The sequence below is a fragment of the Pollicipes pollicipes genome, unplaced genomic scaffold (genome assembly GCF_011947565.3).
Source record: "Pollicipes pollicipes isolate AB1234 unplaced genomic scaffold, Ppol_2.1 Scaffold_4002;HRSCAF=4701_pilon_pilon_pilon, whole genome shotgun sequence".
NCBI lineage: Eukaryota > Metazoa > Arthropoda > Thecostraca > Pollicipedomorpha > Pollicipedidae > Pollicipes > Pollicipes pollicipes.
Genome location: NW_023596420.1, coordinates 37,587,541 through 37,611,541, shown reverse-complemented (window position 1 = coordinate 37,611,541; position 24,001 = coordinate 37,587,541). Strand labels below are relative to the sequence as shown.

The 24,001-nt window shown below is 58.9% G+C and overlaps 3 protein-coding genes and 1 long non-coding RNA gene across 6 annotated transcripts; 3 read left to right on the top strand and 1 right to left on the bottom strand.

Annotated features, from left to right (window-relative positions):
- The first annotated feature begins 4,675 nt into the window (after positions 1-4,675).
- On the top strand, positions 4,676-5,533 carry LOC119093680 (uncharacterized). Its single transcript, XR_005093656.1, has 3 exons — positions 4,676-4,740; positions 4,953-5,080; positions 5,496-5,533. It is a non-coding gene; the product is annotated as an uncharacterized LOC119093680 (long non-coding RNA).
- Positions 5,534-5,617: 84 nt separating this feature from the next.
- Positions 5,618-7,749, top strand: LOC119093679 (histone-lysine N-methyltransferase trithorax). Of its 2 annotated transcripts, none has more exons than XM_037216681.1 (2): positions 5,618-5,825; positions 6,601-7,749. In XM_037216681.1, the coding sequence occupies exons 1-2, from the start codon at positions 5,623-5,625 to the stop codon at positions 7,010-7,012; spliced, it is 615 nt and encodes a 204-aa protein (XP_037072576.1). In that variant the 5' UTR covers positions 5,618-5,622; the 3' UTR covers positions 7,013-7,749. The 2 variants fall into 2 exon arrangements, with proteins under 2 accessions (XP_037072576.1, XP_037072575.1); XM_037216680.1 differs by having other exon boundaries at positions 6,598-7,749.
- Positions 7,750-8,413: 664 nt separating this feature from the next.
- Positions 8,414-21,063, bottom strand: LOC119093678 (actin cytoskeleton-regulatory complex protein pan-1). Of its 2 annotated transcripts, none has more exons than XM_037216678.1 (5): positions 20,968-21,063; positions 17,677-18,102; positions 12,086-12,235; positions 10,075-10,299; positions 8,414-9,857 (listed from the first exon to the last, which is right to left on the bottom strand). In XM_037216678.1, the coding sequence occupies exons 1-5, from the start codon at positions 21,049-21,051 to the stop codon at positions 9,558-9,560; spliced, it is 1,185 nt and encodes a 394-aa protein (XP_037072573.1). In that variant the 5' UTR covers positions 21,052-21,063; the 3' UTR covers positions 8,414-9,557. The 2 variants fall into 2 exon arrangements, with proteins under 2 accessions (XP_037072573.1, XP_037072574.1); XM_037216679.1 differs by having other exon boundaries at positions 8,414-9,854.
- Positions 21,064-22,368: 1,305 nt separating this feature from the next.
- Positions 22,369-22,932, top strand: LOC119094452 (KH domain-containing protein 3-like). The gene has a single exon (XM_037217509.1). It carries the CDS (start codon positions 22,369-22,371, stop codon positions 22,930-22,932), a length of 564 nt encoding a protein of 187 aa, XP_037073404.1.
- Positions 22,933-24,001: the final 1,069 nt, after the last annotated feature.

Genomic DNA, 24,001 nt, shown 5'->3' with positions numbered 1-24,001 from the left:
TCTAATTTTCCATGCAAAATAAAACCAATGCTGATATTTTGGCATAACGTGAGACATTTGTTGGCATGAGTGTTTTTTTGTACCACATCTCACTTTGCATGCCTATTTTCTTTTTATTCTGTGCAGTCTTCTGTGCAGTAATTGTCTTTGAGTGGCAGAGCACACCCAAAGCTTGTGAGCATCCTGCAGAGAATCTGTCCAACATTACAGTATGTTTGTGATTTGGCTCAGTAAACAGTAAATATGTAGGCAAACAGGGATTAGATCTGAACACAGCACATGTACTCAATTTTTTCAAGGAAATGAGAGAGTAGCAAGTTGATGTGGCCAAGCACATTTATCATAAATTTATACAAGTTCAAATAAGTGATAGTTCATGGTGTCAGGCTTCTTGATTATTTTCCTTTGTAATGTATCTCACTCTGCTTGGTTGGCTATCAGACTACTGAACTATTAGCTTGTATTCTGGTATGCCTATCTATTTTGTCATATCAGAGATATCCAGATGCCGGATTGATTAGTCTTGTGTAAGAGGATGGGGTGAAGGGCAACAATGAGCCCCAATGCAAAGATGCAATGGTGTGAAAATATCCATGTGTCTTTCACTAAGGTTGCTGAGCAAAGCCACCTGGAGGATGCATGTGATGTCACAGTGGTAGATAGGTGGCCTGCTGGGTTTTGTTCATGCAGAAGTATTTACTTATCCTTCTTTGCTCCTGTTTTACAGTTGCATTGATGTGGTTTGCATGACCTGGGTTTAAAACCACTGGTGTACCAGATTATCAAAATAATGATTGTCTCAATATTTGACACCTGGAATAAAATGTTGTGAGTCTCTGATTTTCAATGTTCTCTTCCATGCTGATCCCAATTTTGGGCAAGTTTTGTTCTTCAAATCTAGAAGCCAAACCACCAAGGTGACACCTTTTATTTCTGTTTTCTATATATATATTTATTTCTGGACCAATCAAATGCACCGCAAGCACCTTCACTATATCTCACTGGCCCTTTTTAGAGCCAAATTATTTTGACCAGCATGCTGTCTTTTCTGATTTGATTCATTTAGGGGATGATGATAATTGCACATGATATCATAAGGAGACAACACTTGCATCTTTTTCTGCCCCGGAACACATACCAATATTTGTAAAGCAAGGTGCGTAGTATGAGTATGAGTTTGATGGCACGTCAATGTCACGTATCTAAGAAGTTGAAGCCTAAGGGTCCACTGAATAATTCCAGTATTGTGACATTGTGCCAGCCTAGTTACATTGATACTTTTATCAAGCTGTATACCAATTGTACTGAACCTGGCCTGAATATGCAGTCTTACCATCAAGGACACTGTAAATAGGTAGATGCCATAAGACCTGCCATATTACATCAGTGTTCCAATATCTGGCCACATGGGTGGCAGGGATGTTGATGTTTTTTCATACTACACCCCCCCCCCCCCAGCCTAGGGGCTCACTGCCTGTTGTTCCCCCCCCCCCCCTGCTCAAAATCAGCCCATCAGCATTGAACCAGGTGGCTGTTAACCTGGCATCCAGGCACCTCAGGCTTGGCAAATAGGCTGGGGCAAGTGACATGTCTTGGTTCAGGATTATAGGGTAACAGATTAGTACCAATAAATTGGGGGGGGGGGGTGTGCTGGAAGGGCCAGGCTGCTTGTAGCATAAATTTATATTTATGTCCTGCATGGCCCACTGGATGAATTTAGGAATGTTGTGTTACATGCACCATATGACCAGGCCAGTCGGTCTACCCTAAAACCCAAATCATCATCAACAAACATACAATATTCATGCAATGTTTGCTGTTGCTGGCCTGAGAAGTCATGTTTTGGTTAAGGCCAACTGAGAATCAGGATGATGGATGGTGGTAAATTTGTTTTTGGTTTGTGCTTTTAGATCACAAACTCCAATGTGGCATGCATTTTGCCTATTGGAAAGAGCACTGTTGATTTTCAGCAAATTTCCCTCCATCTCTCTGACATGACATGGCAGGGAACAGCTCTGTGCACTTCCATGCAAGCAGTGCCTTTATTCAAGGATTGAGATCAAATGCACATGCTTGGTTGATTATGGAGAAGCCCCAGCTCTCTGCTGCTGAATCGTGGGAGCATGCAGGGGGAATCCAACGTATCCAGTGAAGCAGAGTAAATAGCAGAGTAGTAAAGCAGAGTAAAACACAGTATAATTACAGCAGTGAAACAGAGTATAGCAGAGTAAGTCCCACAGCTCAGGGTGTGCTGCACCACTGACCACAGTTCTCTGCCCAACCCCAACACCGGACAGGGCGGGCGCGAGTGGTCGCCAACACCGGACAGGGCGGGCGCGAGTGGTCGCCGGACAGGACAGGGCAGGCGCGAGTGGTCGCCGACACCGGACAGGGCGGGCGCGAGTAGTCGCCGGACAGGACAGGGCGGGCGCGAGTGGTCGCCGACACCGGACAGGGCGGGCGCGAATGGTCGCCGCGCTACGGATCGCCGGCACCGCTCCAAACCTTCGCGCCGTCGCCTCCAGGTGGCGGGCGGTGGGGCCATGGAGAAGTTCACGTTCAGCTTGCGCAGCCCGCTGGCCAAGCGGCTGGATCGGCTGTCCAACGGCCACGGGCCCGGCTACCTGGACTACCTGCTGGAGCAGCACGCGCCGGAGACGGACGGTGCCGGCGAGCCGGCACCCGAGCCGCGGCCCGTCACCGACTGGGCGCCCAAGATTGGCGTCGACGACCTCACCAAGAGCATCGAGATCGACGTCGGCTCGCAGGTGCGCCGAGCGGCGCCGGCGGTGAAGGGACTGCCAATGAGAAGCGGGATGATCAGGCTGTGATGTGGGAGTGGTTTCATTGCTTTTTGTGTGGTGGCTTACCTACTTTTGAAACCAATGCACACAGTGTGTCTATATTTGTTTGATATTTGCATGCATTAGTTGATCTAGGTCGTAGGGCCGCAGGTAGATGTGGGTGGTGGTGTAGATGTAGTTAGAAGATGGTGTAGACGTAGTTATATAGATGGTGTGCATGTAGTTACTTGGTGTGAGGACGGTATGTGAGGATGACGATTGTATGTAGACCTGGCGGTAATAGTTCGGAATATGGCGGACGATTTAGCCCCGCGCGCTGCAGTAGACCTATCCGAACGCTCCGCCCCTCGGTGCCGCGCCACCCCGTCCTCCGGAGTCCGCACCCCCCCCACCCCCCCCCCCCCCCCCCTCTCCCCGGCGGCGGTGACCGCCCCGCCCCCGCGCCACCCCGTTTTCCGGAGTCCCGCCCCGCCCCCGCGCCTCGGTGCCGCGCCACCCCCCGTCCTCCGGGGTCCCCCTCCCCCCCCCCCCCCCCCCCGCCGGCGGCGACCGCCCCGCCCCGGCGCCCCGGTGCCGCGCCACCCGTCCTCCGGAGCCCCGCCCCCTCCCCTCCCCCCGGCGGCGGTGACCACCCCGCCCCCGCGCCTCGGTGCCGCGCCACCCCGTCCTCCGGAGTCCCGGCCCGCCGGCGGCGGCTAACCGCCCCGCGCTGACGCCGACAGGTGATCGTGGTTAACCTGTCCGACTTCTACAAGCCGCGAGACGCTGCGCAGCTGTTCGGCGCGCCGGCCGACGAGGTGGCCAACGGCGCCGCCAGCGGGCTCGATCTGCTCGCCTCCACGGCCAACATGTACCGCAGCCGCGGCGGCGGCGCCGGCGGCAAGAAGTCGCAGGCCTCCAGGTGCGCCGCGCCGCCCGGACGCGCGGCTGCAGGCGCCCGGCGAACGGCCGGGGTGTGCCGCGCGTGGGCGCGGCTCCCGCTCAAAGTGTAGTGCAACGCTGTCGCGGTTAGAGCTTCCACATCCTGTACAGTATGCTGTGCAGGGTGACAGTATTTCAGCTGAGAAGGCGCATGCTAGTTCCCAAAGCATCTGCCATGACGCCTGCGATTAGACTTGCATGTCACTGGCTGTGCCGGCCTGAAGGGCACGCCGCCGTCGCCAATTCACACCACCTGACCACAGCGCATCAAAGCAGCGATTGTCACCCGGGACCCGGCGTGGTGTGGTGGTCTGCGCGCGTCGCACCAAGCCCCCAGTCGCCGTGCTCACGCGCCGCCCGCCGCCTTCAGGTTCACGTGCGCGCTGTGCCAGACGCGCTGCGGCACGCAGGTGGCGCTGCGCGTGCACTACGGCCTGGTGCACGGCCAGCAGCTGCACGGCTGCCGGCTGTGCGGTCAGTCGTTCATCCGGCGCCGCGACCTCGACAAGCACGAGTGCGACGAGGAGGAGCAGGCGGAGCCGCCGCGCGTGCCGCCGCTCGTCGTCCGCACGCCCAAGGTCGGTCGGTAGGCCGGCCAGCCGGGGCTCCGCGGTCAGGCTTTGGCGTGGGCCGTCGTTGGCAGGAGTTGCTGATTGTTTTTGGTTGTGTTGTATGTTGTTGGTGGTTTTGTATGTGTTGAAACAGACCGGTTTGCGCTGTGCAGACGAAAGTAGGGGAGGCGGACATACGTTTGTGTCTACGAGCGTTTTCCACCAGGCTAATGACACATAACCCTGACATGACCTGCCCTGTTTAGTGGTTGTACTGCAGAAGCAGCAGCTTGTCAACTTAAGGACACTGAACCCCAACCTAACCTGGCCTGACCCCTATGCGCCGCAGGAGCAGCAGCCTCGGCGTCTGGAGGACACGAGCTCGGATGAGGACGACCCCCGGCCGCGGCCGCCGCCGCCCCGCCGGGCGCCGCCCGCCGCCCAGAACAGGAAACGGCAGGATGGTGAGTCTCAGCCAGTTCCAGCAGTGCATCATCCTGGCAAGTTCTGGGTCTCATAAGCTCAGTATCTGCCTGCGTAGATCGATTTTGCAAATATCGGTCCCCCATTTCTGTGTGGAAGGAGTGACACAAGAGCTGCTAAGTGTATTTGCCGGCATGATCGCGCGTGCGCTTCGCCGGCGTCGCCCTGACTGCCGCGCCGCTGTCTGACGCAGCCGCCGGCAAGAAGGAGGCGTACGTGTGCCGCGTGTGCCAGTCCAAGTTCCGCGACCCGCAGTCGGTGTTGCAGCACCTCAAGCAGTTCCATCGGGAGCATGCCATGAAGGCCTGGAGCAAGTTCCAGGTGGGTGCGCTGCTGGCGGCCGGGCGCGTGGGCTCGGTATTGGAGGGGCGCTGAACCTCAGCCGCAGTATGTCCGATTGGTAGTCGAGGGTGTTGTAAACGCGAGACATGCAGTTCGCTTGTCTTCTGTTTCTCACAGTAGAAACCGTGAGAGAGGCGTGGCGCTTTTGGCCGCAAATTTGGTGTGTGCCACAAAATAACCGTAGCATGATTGTTATTATTTGCTCACCATTGTGTTTGTGCCTGGGCAGGTAATTTGATGTATTGGTCAATTGTCACCGCCTGCTTAATGCACATCGTCCAGCATCCTCCAGCTTCAGCGTTTCCGTCACTGGGGCAGCGTCCCCGCCGGCTCTCGCCGTTCGCTCTGCGGCCGCACGTGGCGTCCACCTCACCCTCCACCCTGTGGCCGGCAGGAGAACCTGCGCACGCGTCAGCCGGAGCCGGCGTCGGGCCGCGGCCGCTGGTGGCCGGGGCGGCGGCGCCGGCGCCGGCGCCCGCTCGGCCGACACGTTCGCCGTGCGCTCCGTGACGGGCGCGCCGATGAAGCTGAAGCTGTCGCGCTCGCAGCAGCAGCAGCAGCAGCTGCGCCGGCTGACCACCGACGACCCGGACGAACCGGAGGAGTACGCCGTGCTGCCGTCGGAGATCCCGGCGCTGCGACCCGGCCAACGCGACCCCATCTACCACCAGACGCAGTACCGCGTGTACCAGCCGCCGGACCCGCCGCCGCTGCCGCCGGCCAGGTCAGCTGGTCGCGCCGCGCCGCAGACGGCTGTGTGGCGGGGGCACAGGCGAAGCAGTGTGGCGATGACGGCCTTTTGTGGAGTATCGTGCTGATGCTTCTCTTAATATCTGTCATCCGTTTTTGGGGGCGGCCTAGACTGTTCGGGATGTGCAGGGCGTGGGACAGCCATAAAGCCGTTACGACCGGCGCGGGTATGCTGTTGCTCTACTCTGCGTGTGCGCATAAACAAAACTTGAATTGCCACGCATACGCAGTTCATAAATTGAAGCTGTGCATTGAGTTATGCTTAATGTCTTTGTTTCACCACCCACCTTTCCTTCATTCGCCTTTCCATCTTCCACCTTGCCATCATCCACCTTTTTATCATCCATGTTCCCACCATCCACCTCTTCACCATCTGCCTTCCCATTACCCACAGAGACCCTCCCTCAGTTTCCATATTGTGAACCTTTGTCGAATTTCCCAAGAGATCTCATGGTTACCGATCACTGACCCACCAGCTGTTTGGCCGGGCTGTGACCTTGCTATCACGTGAGATGTTGCCTGCGTCTAAACCTGTCAGCATGACTTGATGGATGCGGTTTGAGTCACGCCTGTGGTAGTGTTCTTCAGTTCCCGGACATGTGACTCCCATCACCGCCCGTGCTCGCCCGTCGTTCGCACCGCGTGTCCCGGCTACCCCCGCCGGGCGGGGCGCCCCCCCCCCCCCCGTGGCCCCGCACCCCTGCCGCGGCGCCAGTATGGCTGCCTGACCGGCGTGTCGCCTCCAGCAGCCCGCCGCTGGACGTGGGCCCGCCGCCAGCTCACACCTCGCCCGGCTACGTGACGTGTGGCGTCTGCGGCGGCACCAAGTACTACACCTACACGGACCAGTGCCGGCTGTACGACTCGTACGCGTGCGAGGCCTGCCGCAAGTTCGTGGCGCGCCAGCCGGTGACGCAGCCGGTGCAGTGCCAGTTGGGGCTGGGCCAGTGTCACATCCCGGTGCTGGTGCCGCGCCACGCGGCCGATACGCGCTGCCGCGCCTGCTGGCTGAAGCGCAGCCTGATGGCCTTCAACATGCCGCAGGAGAAGCACGACAAGCTGCGCGAGTGTCTGCCGCCCAGCCTGCGCGACACGGTGCCCGTGTGCGCCGACAAACCGTACAAGGAGACGGGCGTGTGCGAGCGGGACACGCTGGAGTGAGCGGCACGACGGCGCCGCCGGCGGCGGGGGCGAGGCCGGCTGACCCGGCGGCGGCGCCGCCAGGGGGCGGAGCGGCGGCGCCGGGGCTTCGACGAGGCCGGCGCCGCCGCCGGAGGCGACGCCGGCTGACCCGACAGCGGCGTCGGTGGGACGGCGGACGGCGCCGCCGCCGGAGTGGAGTGGAGTCAGTGTGGAGACCACTGTACAAAGCCTAGGTGTAAGATGAGTCCCGGTGACGAGCGGCTACCTTCCACAGCGTGCGCGGCAGGCTGTCGTGGGCGGGGCGCCTTCGCCGCGCGGCGGAACTGGCGCGTTGCGCGGAGGGTGGTTTCGCCAGGTGTGTTTGTCGAGACCTTCCGCTGTTTTGATGGGGCTGAAATGGGAGCTGTTCGAGGTCTTTGTTGAGTGGTCATTTACCATGCTGGTTCATTCGCAGATTTTCATTGGACGACGGCAGTTACCAGAAGTGCATGAATTGAATGCGTGATTCTCCGGGAAAACCTCCGAACTGCCCTGGCAGTGCTGTATGAAATATGCAAAGTTGAAATGACGTCACACTTTCCCGGCCCTGTCGTTGGTTTTTTTATTTGGAGTGGCTGATACTGGGGTGAGTCGCGAGTGATTTTTAAAGCTACGTTACGCTGCATGTGCGCCTAAGCAAAACACGAATTGCCACGTATATGCTTAGCATTGTAATGACGATCCTTGTCAGTGCCGTAATAAACCCACGAGCGTGACCTCTGACCTGACCACGAGGTACTCGTAGCTGGCGTCGTGCGACGAATACGGGCCATTGCTCGCACCAGCCCACCGTCGCACTTCACTGGTTTTCGGTTATCTTGAAGGAGTGGCTTGAGCTTGGGCGGCAAGCGTCTAGGCCGGGAGCTGGTCACCAAAGCCGCCAGCGGGTGGATCGTGTTGGATGCAGCCAGGGCCGCATCTGGCCGGAGTGCCTCGTCCGTGGCGACGCTGCCACAAGTGTTCGCGGTTTGCGTGGGGATTTGTCGACGAGGGCGTGATCATTCGCGCTGGCGTTCCAGGATCTTCCCCAAACCACTCTGGCTGCTGTAGACGTAAGACGAGATTTAGACCGCGATTTGGACGTTGAACGATCGGGTGGTGCTCCGTATGCCAGATGTTCGCCGCCTGGGATTCACTGGGGCCGGTGTCGCTGGTGATTGTAGCAAACGAGGAGACCCAGACCGACCACTCCGTATTGAGGCTGGTGCCGGTGCGGGCACCTGGCCTTCCCACAGCGCTCTGTTGCCGGATGTAAGCTTTTAGCATCGGTCAACTAGATTCGCAAAAGCGACTCCGAAAGAGGACGGTATAACGGCGACTCTGAAGATCACTACCACGCCCACTTCATTTTGCTGGTCCTCAGTCGCTGCTTAAATCAGCTAGTTGGGCCAACAGGCAGTTTATTTTTCACCAGCTTCCACACTACACATAGATCCAACTGAGTTTCGTTACCACACGCCCGCCACAGTCCGCAGGCGGCACACCATACCCTGGCATTCAAGCGAACACAACACGCTCAGTCACCGGTGCAGCAAGAGCGGAGTCGGCTAGCCGCCCCGGAGGCGCAGAATACAAGCGTCACTGTCATACGCGCAGCTCAGGAACCGCTGCGAAACGTTCGCGGCGCCAAGATGCTTTCCTGTCGACGTGCGGAACATCATGTAGAAAACTGCCGCCCCCAGTTGCATCTCTGCCCTGCCGGGCATTTCGGCTGCTGGCTTCGCGTTATGGTCTACTTGTAAGTTTGTTTCCGTTGAAACGGCATGCAATGTTAAGTTACTACATTATATCTCTCGTTCTCATATCACAGAAAAAGGCTTTCTGTCATAAACAACATGGTTTTCTTAAAAAGGCTGTGAAGAGTTCCAGTTTTCACAACACGATGTGACAGTCCCAGGTCAAGGAATATCACTGCAAATGATTTCTGCATATGGGGGGAGGAGGCGCAACATGCTCACGAAACCATAAAAACCGTTAAGATGTTAGACATCGATTTCAAGACGACTACATTAGGACCAGTGTTTTAGTTGGCATGCTTTCGTTTTGTTTTCACGGCCAGTCATCTTTTTTAGTTCATCGTTCTAGTCAGCAAAACATGGACTGAACTTCAACTTAAGCATTTTTACATGAACACCAGGGTTCGTGAAGGTTTCTCAGAAACGTGTAAATAGGTAAAAAAATACCAATGACGTGTCGGAATTGTCCACGTCCCAGGTCGTCTCTAACACAGAAATTGGCGTCAAACATGAGCCAGCCAGTCATCAGCGCATGTTCAAGCTAGGCCTGACCCTTATTTACACCCACTGCCTTTCAAGAAGCGCAGAAAATCCGGTCCGATCGGCCCTGCCATCTGCCAAGAGCCACGTCACCACCAATTCCAGACCTCCGATCCTCACGACAGCAGCAGCTCTGGCGGCTCAGCTGCAGCGCCTCTGACGGAACGATCGCAGCACCTCTAGCGGCGCGACCACAGCGCTCCCACCACCGCGACCCCAGCGCCCCTGGCGGCAAGACCGCAGCGCCCCTAGCGGCGAAGCCTTGCCGGCGGAGCACGGGCGGCTGACTTCTGTGCACGGCCCGCCGCCGGCTTGTTGCTGGCGATCGTGGCGCACTTGGGCACGTGTCGGTCGGCGGCCGCTTCGCTGAAGCGGCGGCCGCAGTGTGGACACGTGACGTAGTCGGACGTGTCCATGGGCGGCGGTGGCGGCAGGTCCTCCAGCTTTCCGCCGGCCGCCAGATGCGCCTGCGCCTTCTTCGCCGCGCGAATGTTGCGGATGAACTCCTCGTGCTGCTTGCGCCAGTCCTTCTTCGGTGGCGCCACCTGCTGTGCGGACGGAGAGCGCGATGTTACGCCTATTTCATATACGGACGGGTGTAGCAAACACAACGCAATGAGCGGCTGGACCGCGGGCATGGCAGCCGATGGGGTGCAGGATTTGGCGCGTTAAGCTGATGGGAGCGACACTCACGGCGCTCCCCGACTCACCGCATCATAAACCTCGAACACCTGATCTAGCCGCGCACTGACTGCCGACGCTCACCTTCTCGGGCTTCTTGGACTTGATCTTGCGCAGGTAGCTCTCGGACTCGGTGCCCTGCACACGCATCTTGACCGGGTCGAACACCTTGCGCTTCTTCTTGGTGGACTTCTCGCAGATGGCCTGGTGCTTGTCCAGCCGGTCCTTCGCGAAGGCGCGGGAGCAGATCGGACACTGGGCCAGGTTGGGGTCGGCCGGCGGCGGGCGGGGCCCAGCGGCAGACGGTGGCTGAGGCAGAACGGCGTGTGAGCGGGCCCGACCGAAGGACGGCCCACAACGGCGGCCGCCTCAGCTCTGGAAACATGGCATTGATGTCCCCCCCCCCGCCCTCACCCACCCATATCCACAGAGGATCCCTCTGAGCTGCGTTTGGGGCTGGCTGTGAGTGGTGACTGGATGCCAGCTACCAGTCAATCCGTCCTGACTGGGGCTGGGCATGGCTCCTGGAAAGCAAATGTGCCTGCCTTGGCGTTATCAGGTGAGTAATGAATGGACCCACCCAGCGGAAATCTTCAAAGCCCAGCTCCGTGTGCCATTACGAGATTTGTGCAGTGCACCATCTATTCCGACCTCCGTCAAGCTCGGATGGGCATCGTAAATGATTAATTATCCCCAGGAAATGGACTATTGTGCGATTTTGAAAAGCATTCCCAGAAATCCAACCGTAACCTGAACGCCTTGTCGCAGCGTCGGTCGTGCGGTGGGGCAGCCATGCCTCCTCGGCCCCGCTTCAAAATCCTCACAAGTATCATGGCCCATGAAGCGCGAGCGCTACCACCAAAGGTTGCCCGCAGTTTTCCTCCGTAAAAAGGAGCACGTGTGGAGAATTCGAACGATGTCCCAATCACCCACATTCCGCGCTCGCCACGGGCCTGTCTCCAAACCGCAAGTACACGGGCAGATCGGTATCCCTCGTGCACCCCGACCCACCGTGTCACCATTCAAGGCCTGATGCGGGCGGTCAGGTGTACCGAGGCGAACTGCCGGACAGGGGCAGGGAGGCGACCCGAGTGTGGGCCCCGGGGTAAACTGTCAGCAGCGCAGGGGGAGACCCGAGTCTGGAGTCCCGAGGTAGACTGTCAGCAGGGGAGGAGTCCTCCGTCCCGGCCCGGGGCCGACTATAAGAAGGGAGGAGACCCGAGTCTGAAGACCCGGGACAGGCCTGCAGCCCGAATGTGGATCCGGGGACAGACCGCCGGCTGGGTGGAGGGTCCCGAGTGTCGAGTACGGGGAAAGACCGCCGGCTGGGTGGAGGGTCCTGAGCGTCGAGTTCGGGGACAGACCGCCGGCTAGGTGGAGGGACCCGAGTGTCGAGTCCAGGGACAAACCACCGGCTGGATGGAGGGTCCCGAATGTCTAGTCTGGGGACAGACCACCGGCTGGGTGGAGGGTCCCGAGTGTCGAGTCCAGGGACAAACCGTCGGCTGGGTGGAGGGTCCCGAGTGTTGAGTCCGGGGACAGACCGCCGGCTGGGTGGAGGGTCCCCAGCGCACCGTCACAGGACCCTCCCTGGCGGCTCCAGCGCGCTCGTGGGCCGAGGGCCGCGGCGAGCGGGCCAAACATGGTCGCCTCCGTGGCGTCCTCCCACGGGCCGGGCGCCGGGGCCGCTGCAGCCAAGGCCGACCGGCGCCGCCTCGCCCGGCAAACAACGGCACAGGTTCGGCGGCACCGTGCGGCAAACAGGGGATGTAGGTGACACGACATCTGCACGGGATGTGAACCTGACACGCGGCGCGCTGCGCCCGGTACCGCCGCCTTCCCCTGGGTGGGCCGGCGCCGGTGACTCTACGTGTCTCCCAGCGGCAGCCGGTGTCCGTGACTCTGTGTGTCCCCAGCGGCAGCCGGTGTCCGTGACTCTGTGTGTTCCGAGCGGCAGCCAGCGTCCGTGGCTCTGTGTCCCCAGCGACGGCCGGTGTCCGTGAGTCTGTGTGTCCCAAGCGACGGCCGGTGTCCGTGAGCCTGTGTGTCCCCAGCGGCGGCAGGTGTTCACAGACGTGTCGCCGAACGGCCTCACCTGATTCTCCTTGGCGGGGGTGCGCGTCGGTCTGGTGGGGGCGGGCGCAGAGCGCGGCGGTGCTGCCGCGGCCCGCGGCGGGGCAGGCCGGCGAGGCTCGACAGCCTCGGGGCGCCGGCTCCGCGCCGGCGGCGCCGCCGCTGGCTTGCTCTGAAACGGCACGTCGTGACGTCACTGGGGCGTTGTGACGTCACCGGGGCGTCGCCGGCCTGGCGCGGCCAATACCTGGGCCGTTACGGCTATCTCTGATCGGCGTTGTTTCGGCACGGGGGCGGGATGAGGCCACCGGGCCGGGCCCGATGCGCGGCATCAGTGTCTCCTCAGGGTGGACAGCACCGGTGGCATGTGTCTTTCTCTCCACTAGAAGTAGACAATTAATCTAGCTCGGCTGAAAGCGGACAGCTTATTTCGGCATCGACAAGACTAACGAAACGAATGGCCCGTTGGATAGAAGCCGTTTAACGGACTAATTAATGAGATACGGCTGTAACAAAGGACTTTTGAAGGGACGGTATGATATTGTTATTTGAGCAACAGCAACACTTACCAGGGAAATCGTGATAAGCGTGTTTTGCAAGAGCAAAAAATGTCACGGCCAGCGTTACCTTGCAAACGGCATGCGTAACGTCACTCACAAAGTTTCATTCCATGTCAAAACAAACAAAACACTACGGCCTACAACCGGCATACCCAGCACCCCGTGACTCTGTGCAGTTGCTGCCAGCTGTGCAAGCAAAGTCGTGAAAGGAACCAATAACAAGTAACACAGCGTATCGACCCGGCGTCGGTCTGTGAAAGCCGGGCTCCCCGCGGGTCGATAAGTCAGTGGGAGTGCGGCGCCGCCGGCTGACCGGCTGGCGCGGCGGCTCGACCCAGGCCCCGCAGCAGGCAGGCGCGGCGGCAGGCGGGCGTCCCGAGGCGGGCAGCCGCCCTCCGCCCAGTAGCCGGGGAAACCAAGCGAAACATCGCGACTCATCGCGGCAATACGACACCACTCACAGCGACACTGTCGTATCGTAACAACGGCCCCAAGGGACAGCGCGGAATTTCTTGAGGACCGGTGTGGCGACAGGAAAGCCGTTAGCAGTTGATGGGCCCACAAGTCCGGCGCCAAATAACCAATCGAATGGCGTTGCGAGCAGCGGCGCCCTGACCACCGGCTCAGCGGATGGTAACACAGGTCTGCCCGGTCCCTGGGCACGCCGTGCGGGTCACCAATCAGCCGCCTGCAGAGGTGTCGCTGCAGCAATGATCAGCTGCGACAGAGAGATCGCCCAGCCAACGATCGCTGATGAAATCAGACGGCAGTGGCACCAGCTCAGGGGCGGTACGGGTGGAGGGGGCTTGTCCCCTCTCCGCTCCTCCACCCCACCGATTACTCAAACTTTCAATAGTGTAAAACAAGCTTTATTTCACGCACGTCATTTTCTCCCACGGCAAACTGCAGTGCACTAGATCTCCTTTTTCCGGATCCCTGCACGGCCACTGGCCAGCATTAGCTCTGGCCAGCAAAATGGGCAGCCCATTGAGGCCGTTGACGTGGCATAAACTACGCCTCGTCCGAACCAATGGCCAAGCATGCATTTTTACAATGTGATCATCCAAACTGCGCGCACCTCTGACTGCCACACGGCTCTGTACTTCGTCAGCCTCGTCGCCGGCGCCTTTCCGCCGCTATCGCGACCCTTCCGTTGTGCGTGTCGGAGCTGACGGTACCGCGCCGGTCGTTTCGCACGCACTGTCACGTGTCGTTGTCCCTGTTCGAAGCCGCGCACGCGTCGCGGACGGTCGTGCCAGGCACGTGGCGAGGATGAGCACGTGGTCCAGGTGGGCCAGGGCCGACACGTCACGCCACGTGCCCATCTAGGAGGGGGGCAACCTCGCCCGGTGGGGCGATGAACGCGCGTAGCAGGAGTCGGCTTGGCGCGCCGCTTCTGCTTGCTACGGGCGTTTCGTACCTCGCACCACTGTCACAACATGTGAAGGTCGAGTGAATATCGCAGTATCATAGTCGTGCCGGCGGAAAACAGTGACGGCTCCGACGTACGGATCCCCTAGGGTCGCGTTGTTGTGACACGGCGCATGTCAGGACGCTCCAGCACGAGCGTCGGCGAAGGGCAGACGGAGCACGACAGCACCACGCGGATAAGTCAGCTGCCACACGCGCGACGAGCAATGCTCTAACGTCAGTCTAATGACCAGGAGGTTTAGTTTTCTAAACTGGGGGAGTGGCTCCATCCCCCCCCCCCCCCCCCCCAACTTGGGCTCCAGCCACCAAACTTGGAGAAGGAAGTGGGCTAAATCCATGGTAAAACCAATCTGGTAGTGTATTTATGGGAAGGGGGATATGCAGCGTAACCTACAGGTTGTGCCATTTTATACTGCTCAGCTCAGCCCCTTCCCTAACTCATTTTACGAAACTTCTCCTCAGCTCAGGACACATGTTAGCCGGATCAGTAACGACAATAGACGTGGGCGCCGCGCCCGGGCAACTCCGAAGAGTTCGCATTGAGTGCAGGCTCACCATCCACGCGGAGCGCTTGCTTTCATGCTGTCTGGCTTCACGAAACAGCACAGTGGACGTCATACAGCGACGATCGATCGACCAGTACCGGAGAAATTCTCTTCAGGCCTCTGCGGCACGCGTCAATAGCCCGCCACTGGTCAATACTGTGGTTCCTGGGAGACGTTTGGTTGTCTGAACGCTACGGCTCCCACGTCCAGCCCGCCCAATACATTCACCGAAACGCCACGTGACGGAGCGAGCGGGTATGACGTCACACCTTGATGACATCCGTTCGGCGCACCAGCAGCTGGCTACCGGGACATCTCAGCCCCGCTGACCAGCAGCAGGTCAGCTGTGGGGAGTGAAATGGCCGGTGTTGCTGTCAACCTCCTGCTGGAGCCAGGTGCTACATGCTGCATGATCCTGATTTGAGATTTAACTTTCGACACCTGACCCGTTCCGACAGAGCCGTTGCTGACACCTTGCTCGACCACACTCACCTGCCCCTGATCGGGGGCTAGGCCCCGCCCGCTGGTCAGGATACTGTAACCGACGTTGGTCAGGATACTGTAAGGTCGGTGCGTCAGGAGTGGCCCCGTCAGGAGGGAGTGATCCGGGCCCGAGGAGTGGCCCCGTCAGCAGAGAGTGATCCGGGTCCGAGGAGTAGCGCTGTCAGGAGAAGGTGATCCGGGCCCGAGGAGTAGCCCTGTCGGGAGAAGGTGATCCGGGCCCGAGGAGTAGCCCCGTCAGGAGGGAGTGATCCGGGCCCGAGGAGTGGCCCTGTCAGGAGAAGGTGATCCGGGCCCGGGGAGTGGCCGCGCCAGCTCACCGACTCCTCGGCCGTGTCAGCGGTCGATCGGCCAGGTGTGCGCGAGCGGCCAGCACGCCACAGGTGCGGGCGCGGCCGGCATGGACGGCGGCCCTGTCTCGGTCAGGCGGACCGGGCGCCCCCGCCGCCGTGGGGGGCCGGCGGGGCGCGGCGCACCAGGCGAGCCATATACTGGGTGATACGGGTGTGCGTAGGTGGAACGCCCGCCCGCCTCCAGGGAATGGATAACGCGGCACGACGATATAGGGTCTGATTTATTGATCCACCAAGGTTGAATCGGCCTCAAGGTCATGCGAGTCCGTTCACCGTCCATACGATACCATCGCATGCGAGCCACGAGATGGCTGGCAAAGTTTCTGTGAAATGTAAGTGGACCTCGTGTTTGAGCGAGCGACTTGGCTCCACCAAATGCTTTTGACGATCTTACGGCCTCGCAGCCTTTAAGCATTGGAGGGGAACGTTTGACCTAGAAGATTGACGCCTCAGATAGAAGCCTCACCGGAAGATAGCATCACCGTTTAGCATTTGCGTCATAGCAATGACGTTATCTCGTCTCGAATCGGTGTACATAAACATTTGCCTTGCAACTTCCGTGACACAAAACACTGGTGGACTGTTTGATTTACGGTACGTGAAAATGACGTTGACATTTGTATGATCGACGATTATTCTAACTGTTCTGTACTTGAGTTAAGAACTGACGAAAATATACGAACGAAGTTCGAGTACCTTGCTTCTTTATACTTCTACCATCAGGGGTTTAGCCATTGCCTCAGACCTGTTTACAAAACCCCACAGGTCAACGAGGGGCGCGGAGGTTAGCGGTGGTCGCAAGGGGCGCAAAGGCTAGCCAGGGGCGCGGAGGTCAGCGAGGGGCGCGGAGGTCAGCGAGGGTCGCGAGGGGCGCAAAGGTCAGCGAGGGGCGTGGAGTTCAGCGAGGGACGCGGAGATCAGCGAGGGTCGCGAGGGGCGCAAAGGTCAGCCAGGGGCGCGGAGGTCAGCCAGGGGCGCACGCGTCATCCCGCGGGACCTGGGCCGGACCGACCTGAGGCCGGAATCGATCGCCACCGGCGTTGTCGCACAGCTAGGGTCGGCACAATGCCGCTGACATGCAACAGCTGACCACCCTCGTACCGGCACCAGGCGAAAGGCACGCTAAGGGCCGACAAAACAAGACAATAGAGTTTGTGCTAATCGATAGATTCGAAGGCAATATTGGGAGGTAAATGGTCGAGGGGACGTTGCCAGCGAATGATTGCTGCACAACCGAGCGTGTGCCGCGAATATGTTTATCTCATTGATGACGTCTGGTGTACCTGGAGAGGAAGTGCAACAGGACAAGCAATTTCGTATCCATCATTTTTTCGGGTGCATAACTATAGTAGGATAATCTCTCGCCATAACCTGCTATCTGATCATCAGCATCATTTGCCTGAAAAATCTGAGACAGAAGTCATCACCACCGGAACCAGATCACCATTCTGGCAACCAGCTATAATCTCCTGGAGCGGATTTGTGTGCTTGCTTACATACCCTTCGTGACGTCTTAGCTTAGCGTGATCCTGTCTGTCAGGGGATCCGATCTCGAACGTGAAGGCTCCTGATCCGCGAGATATGGTGCGTTGTTGAGCGGCCCGGGCTGAGATGGACAGGCGTCTAACGAATTTGTGTGCGAAGCGCGACCAGGGAGATATCATCAGATGTCTCCCACCAAAGCCTCCGACAAAAGCCTCCGACTACACGACAGCAGCATGTTCAGAGCTGGGAAAGACCTCGTGCCTTGCAAAATCTCACGAGACTTGTACAGCCAAATGGACGCCATAAACAGAACTGCAACCATGCAGACGAAAGAGCCGTCCGTCCGAAACCAAAACGAGAGGCGCGGCCGAAAACCCGGCGGCCGCGCCTCAGAGCGGTGCGGTAGGTGATCGTAGCCATGCCACTGGGCGTGTGATGTCACGACCAGTCCGGACTCACCCCGATCGCCCTGCAATGGACCCGCCGGGCGTCCAGCGCGGCCGAGCTGTCCTTGATGCTGGCCAGCAGCTGGCGCTCGCGCCGGCGTAGCTCAGCGTTGATCCGGAGCCGTTCAGCCTCGCGCTCTCGAGGCGTGGGCTTGAGTCGCTCCACCCTGATCTCCGGCGCCGTCACCGAGTTACGCATCCCGCCCACCCTCCGCATGGGCTCGTCCTCGCGCAGTTCCTCGCTCAGCGTCCGGCGCAACGAGCCGCCGTCGACACCGACGAGTCCACTTACCGCTGCGGGGGGAGGCGGCTGGGCGGCGGCGCGGGAGGGCGCGGGCGCAGTCTTCTTGATCGGGTCCAGCGGGTAGCTCCTGTCCCAGCCGACGGGCGACGTCTGTGCGGCTGTGCCGGCGCGCCGCGTTTGAAACATGGCGCGCACCTTGCCACCGCTGCCAGACGAACTTGGCGCGCCGCGGGCCCCGGCGGACACGGGGCCCACCGAGGAGCCCACGCTGCCGTTGACCTTGCCACGGTTCACCGACGAAGCCTGGCGGGCTTTGTCAACCGCCGGTGGCGCTGCCCCGCGGTGGCCCAGCTCGGTTTGAGTTCGGCCGGGCGCCGCGGCGGGGCGGGCTGTTTCTGAAGGCGTGGCTCGCACTGGAGCCAGCTCGGCGAGCTTCTTCTGACGATCAGCTGCTTCGCGCTGTTGGAACTGCGACTGAAAAGAAAACGCCGGCATTGGTCTGATGACCATGGGTACGCTTTCAGCAAAACGGTGCATTTTTTAGTAATAGCGGGTTCTTTAGGCGTGCAGCCTTGGAATCACGATTAAGAGCGGGTCCTGCTGGTTGACCTCAAGCCAAACTTTCAACTGCTTTCACAGGATTTCATGGATTTTTTCAATGGTTATCGAACCGAGCAGTTTTACTGCAACTTAAAGGTGCTATAAATGGTTTCCTTAACGAGCAATTGTTGAATGACACTTTCGTGATCTCTAATTTCAGCATGCCGTATGCCCCAATTGTATTTACCAAATCATGCTAATGACCCTCTCTACTGTATCGAGATAACCACCCTAATCATTAAACAAACGGAGCAAGACATGCCGAGCCGGCGACTAACCCCAAATGGCAAGGAGGACGGTGGCAGCGCTGTGCTCCTCATGGACGTAACCAAAGGGAGGGTCAAACAGGCCGAGCCCCCCCCCCCCCCTCCCCCGCCGCCCCCGTCTCCCTTCTCACCCTGAGCTAAGAGGTTTATACTAGATGCTGGCCAATTTTGTAAGACTTTGGCTCAAATTGGCAAGATTAGGGAGCAATTTGATATTTTCCACAATGAGAGAAATTTGGGTTCGCCCCAAGTGCTCCCACACATCCATGTGATGCATCTCCTGCTGCGCGACGCGCGAAAGACTTGAAGCTGATTACGCACGCTGCACATTTTAACGCCCTGAATTGATGGCTAATTTGGCGCACCAGTTACAGAAAACAAACAGGATGTGACAGCGGCCCACCCAGTCCTAAAACGCACTGACAGCTCAGCTCACGTCCAACGCATTGGGCCCACCGATCGCCTCATCCAACCACTCTCCCCCAACGCCGTGTCCAAACACTGCGGTAATACCTGGGGCGATGGCGCGTGACAGCTACCGCCCACCCGCTCGCTCCCATCGATGCTGCGGTCGTGTTTTGAAAACATCCGGCCCTCCGAGGCTTGAGCGCCTCGGCGGCGCCAATCGCCCCGGCCGCGGTCGCGTGTGTCCGAACCGAACTGGCAACTAACGGCAAATGGGCGACGCGGGCGGCGCCGATGGGCCGCGGCGCCGGGCAGGACGGACTGGCACGGCCCGCGAGCCGGGCCCGAACACGGCCGGGCCCGCGAGCCGTCCGCGACGCCCGGCGCCGGGCACGGCGGCCATCATACGTCCGACGACGGCGATTAATGGCCGGCGGGATTATCGCGGCGACTGAGTTCGTGACCGGGTGTATGCAGATTGTAGAGGCACGCGCGGCGTTATGATGGGACGGATGAGCAGACACGCTGTGGCAGGAGGAGGTCAAGGTCTCCGATGTCCGGACCGGGGCATTGATCGTCCCATTTCTGCAGAAGACTGCTTAATTTGATCTGCTGTTGCTATTAGTGCGGTAGGTGCTATCTCATGACACTATATATGGCCGCAGACGTATGCATGAGCGCAACTACACGTTAGATCATATGAATAGGCAGTGCTTCAGAGCCATGAGATCATTAATGTTACGTTGATGTGGGAGACGAGGCAAGGGTTAAATATCTTAAACCGCAATGATAATCAACCGGCTGACGAAAAACGGAGATTAAGCCAGACAACAATGGCGCCTATGGCAAAGAGGCCGCTACATTGGAGCGTTGCCAGGATTTCGCCCTGGAATTCGGACACGTAAGGAGAGGCCCCTCGTGACGTGGAAGTCGCGCTGGTAATAAGGGTTATGTGTTGCTGGTTTGACTGTTATAATGCATGCACTTGGACCCAATACTGGATCTCAGCCCAGTACGCTCTGCTGCGCTCCACAGTGTCTACTGTGATCCCATGTGTTCCACTGTGCTCCGCGTCCACGGTGACCCCATGTGCTTCCACTGTGCTCCGTGTTCACTGTGAGCTCATGTGCTCCACTATGCTCCGTATCCACTGTGATTCCATGTGCTCCACTGTGCTACGTGTCCACAGTGACCCCATGCGCTCCACTGTGCTTCGTGTCCACTGTGTTTCCATGTGCTCCACTGTGCTCCGTGTCCACTGTGATTCCATGTGCTCCACTGTGCTCCGTGCCCACTGTGACCCCATGCGCTCCACTGTGCTCCGTGTCCACTGTGACCCATGTGCTCCACTGTGATCCGTGTCCACTGTGATTCCATGTGCTCCACTGTGCTCCGCGTCCACTGTGACCCCATGTGCTCCACTGTGCTCCGCGTCCACTGTGATCCCATGTGCTCCACTGTGTTCCGTATCCACTGTGACGCCATGTGCTCCACTTTGCATATGCATATTTTTGATAGTTCGGAGCTTTGTGTTGCTCTAGTTTTGTTGCGGAATTTATTGGCCTAGATGATTCTTAAGGTATGGCAGTGGTATAGCACAGTTACTCTTTCAACAACCTTTCTGGTACATTCCCCTAACATTCTACGCCACTGGTGGGACATGGGCAGGGTATTGAGTATAAAATGGTATTGAACCTGAGTGACTATGTTTGAGAGTTTGTGTTAACATAATAACACGCATCGTTATTACTTTATCCTGTTCTCCTATACCTCTGTATTCAGTGACCTAGTTGACCTATCTGCAGACACGGGCCATACAGAGCTTGTTCCGCCACAGAGGGTGAAGTCCTATTTCTCACACAGGCGCAACATCGGCATCTTTGCATTAACCAGCCGCCCAACAATACTTCATTAGCCGCTATCCATGCCTGAACCCTCCTCGGGCACCATCGCACACATCCGCATACCTTAGCATACCTTAGTCCGTTGGCCGCAAATACCCCGCCCGGCTCGTGACCCAACAAAGGCTCGCGGCAGCTGCAAAGCGAAGAGGCTGGGCCTCACTGACCTGCATGCTGGCCAGCCTGCTGGGACCGCGAGTCTTGGAGACGGGCTGCGGGATACCGCTGGCTCTCTGCGAAACCGCTGCCATGGCAACCTGGAACGCAAGACAAATGGCGTCACGCTGCGCGGATCGGCGGCGGATGAGCGCGCCGACATTCGCTGCCGGAGAGGCGCGAGGCGTCAGTCGGCGCGTTGCAACGGCACGCCAGGGAGCGTGACGTGATGGAGAGCCTGCAGACGTGTGAGGGCCCGGGATTGACCTGGGTGGTCGTGTAAACACCCCCGGCCTGTGAGGGTGGCGGCCAGGTGGGGGCGCAGTCGATACTCGCCTCCCAGCTGGCCTCGTCCGGTACAGAGGGCCGTCTCATAACGAGCACAATACCACTCTGTAACGCTGGAGAGCTGGGTGCCGGAGTCGATGCGTGTTAATCAGGCCCTCGCCGTCTGATTCCAAACTCAGTCACGTATCCAGTCCACTCGCCACAGGGGTGCGGACGGGCCGGCCGGATGGGGGCGGCCTCGCCGGCCGCTCCTCGCGACGGCGAAGCGGGCGTCCCCAACCGCTGCGCCTGGCCGCTGTCGGCGCGTGCCTCGCAGGGCGCCGCCGAGCAGCGGACCGCCTCGGCCGGGTAATCATTTACGGCAGCGAGGCGCCGCGCCGCCGGCCGAGGCGCCGCCGGCTGGCCAGGCGGCGCCGCCGTGGGACCGCACCCACCGGCAGCCGGCGGCGGTGCCGCTGCCGCTCCCCGAGCACGGCTCGGGCGCACGAACGGGACCGGCATGCTGCATGCAGCACACGGCAGGAAAAGTGCAGTAATCTTTGTGAACGAGCAAACAAATTAAGTTGCTAACACGCGACTTGTTCCCTTCAAGGTTTGGTAAAGCACTTTTAATTTGTTGCACGATGAAGGTTTCTCTATGCGTCCTACCACACGTCGGGTATTATGTGCTTCTATTTAAAGCTATTGTAACATGTACAATTACAGCATGCATGCAATGTGTGGAGCAATGTGCTCATATAAGCCGGTATGCGATGCCCATTTGTAGCATACCAATTGCAAAGCCCCACGGAAGAGATATGGGCAACAGCCCTCCAGTCGCTCAGTAGAAGAGCGCTATCCGTAGCATACTTCAGTCCGTGTCCTAATTCTACTTCAATTTCAGATCCCAGAGAAGCAGCCGTGACTCTGGGCGTAACCTCCTTCCCCTGGACGGACGGTTGGGGATGGGGACAGGCGTGGCGGTCAGAGCACACCTTCGGAGCGGCAGCCATGATAGCGTGACTCGTGGCTGACTCAGCCGCGGTTCAGCGGACGCGGACGCCGCACCGACGCCGCAGTGACCGCACCCGGCTGCAGCCACTCAGTCTGACCGCCTCCGTGACAAAGCCACAGCCCTCGGCGGCATGGGCGTCCGCAGCAAAGCCACAGCCCTCGGCGGCACGGGCGTCCGCAACAAAGCCACAGCCCTCGGTGGCACGGGCGTCCGAAACAAAGCCGCAGCCCTCGGTGGCACGGGCGTCCGCAATAAACCCCTAGCCCTCGGCAGTATGGGCGTCCACGACAAAGCCACAGCCCTCGGTGGTACGGGCGTCCGCGACAAAGCCACAGCCCTCGGTGGCACGAGTGTCCGTGACAAAGCCACAGCCCTCGGTGGCACGAGCGTCCGTGACAAAGCCACAGTCCTCGGCGGCACGAACGTCCGTGACAAAGCCACAGCCCTCGGTCGCACGGGCGGCCGCGACAAAGCCACAGCCCTCGGTGGCACGAGCATCCGCGACAAAGCCACAGTCCTCGGCGGCACGGACGTCTGCAACAAAGCTAGAGCCCCCGACAGTACGGGCGTCTACGACAAAGTCACAACCCTCGGCGGTACGGGCGTCTGCGACAAAGCCACAGCCCTCGGCGACGCGAACGTCCGCAACAAAGCCACAGCCCTCGGCGCCACAGCGAGGCTGAGGAGAGGGTAGCTACGCCACGCCCCAAACCTGGACGCTGATGCCGCCAGCGCCGGAATCGGCCCGAGGACACTGAAAACAAACACGGCGTGCTGTGCGGCCGGCATGTCATCGGCTGGCGCTGGAGCTGCAGCAGCGGAGACTCGAGCCTGCCGCGAGCTGACGTAACAGACGAAACGGATGCAGTGCGGGTACGCCAAGAGGCGAGGCGTCGCGTCTCCCAAAGCAAATGGCTGCAGTCGGACACTATACTGTGGTGCATGCTTCCTTCGCCATGTTTTTTACATGCTTGTGGAAGGAGGGAGAGAAAGCGAACGAGGTCTGCATACAGGGCCTAGCCTCAGTCCCTCTGTGTCACGGTGAGAAAGGATATCCTTCAGACTGCAATCATATTACGCGCGAAGTGCTATCCTTCGCTTTGAAGTGCTAGATTCAAGCCGTCGTATCGAAGGTTACTGGCTGCAATGAGCTGGGGATGCAAGTGTGCGTAAGTCAGGTAGTGCGGTAATTTCGGCCCAAACCGTACGATCTTGAGATTGAAAGGGATTGCATAGGAATGTTGAGTCACTCGATGTTTGGGCTCCATGTGATAAACCTACGCGATATATGCGACCCTGGATACTTCCAGCCACGTGACTTCAGTCGCGCAGTTATAAGCGAACGCTAAACATGGCTGGGTTGTTTGGGCGGTGAGGTCCGTGATGTTGTGATGACTCATACCACCGAACTGGAGCGGAAGGATTCGATACCGGGCATGAAAAATATTTGGAATTAAAGGCAACATGCATCCAAGACATGCACATGAGCTCAGTCGTTATAAAACCCGACATGAGGCACCGAATAAATAAGATGCTGCAGTGAGTCAGAGCTTGTCTTGAACACGTAACTGTTGCCTTTCTTACACAGCCAGCAAAAAGTTGTCTGTATATAAATATAATGGGGGTGTGGGGTGTTTGCAGCAGCTCTGATATGTTCCTACAGACCCCACCAGGCTACAGCAGCAGCAGATGGCTTCAAACAGCTGCACGATAAGGTCGGATCTTTCTATGTGTTGGCGTATTAAGCACGCCCTGAGCAAGGC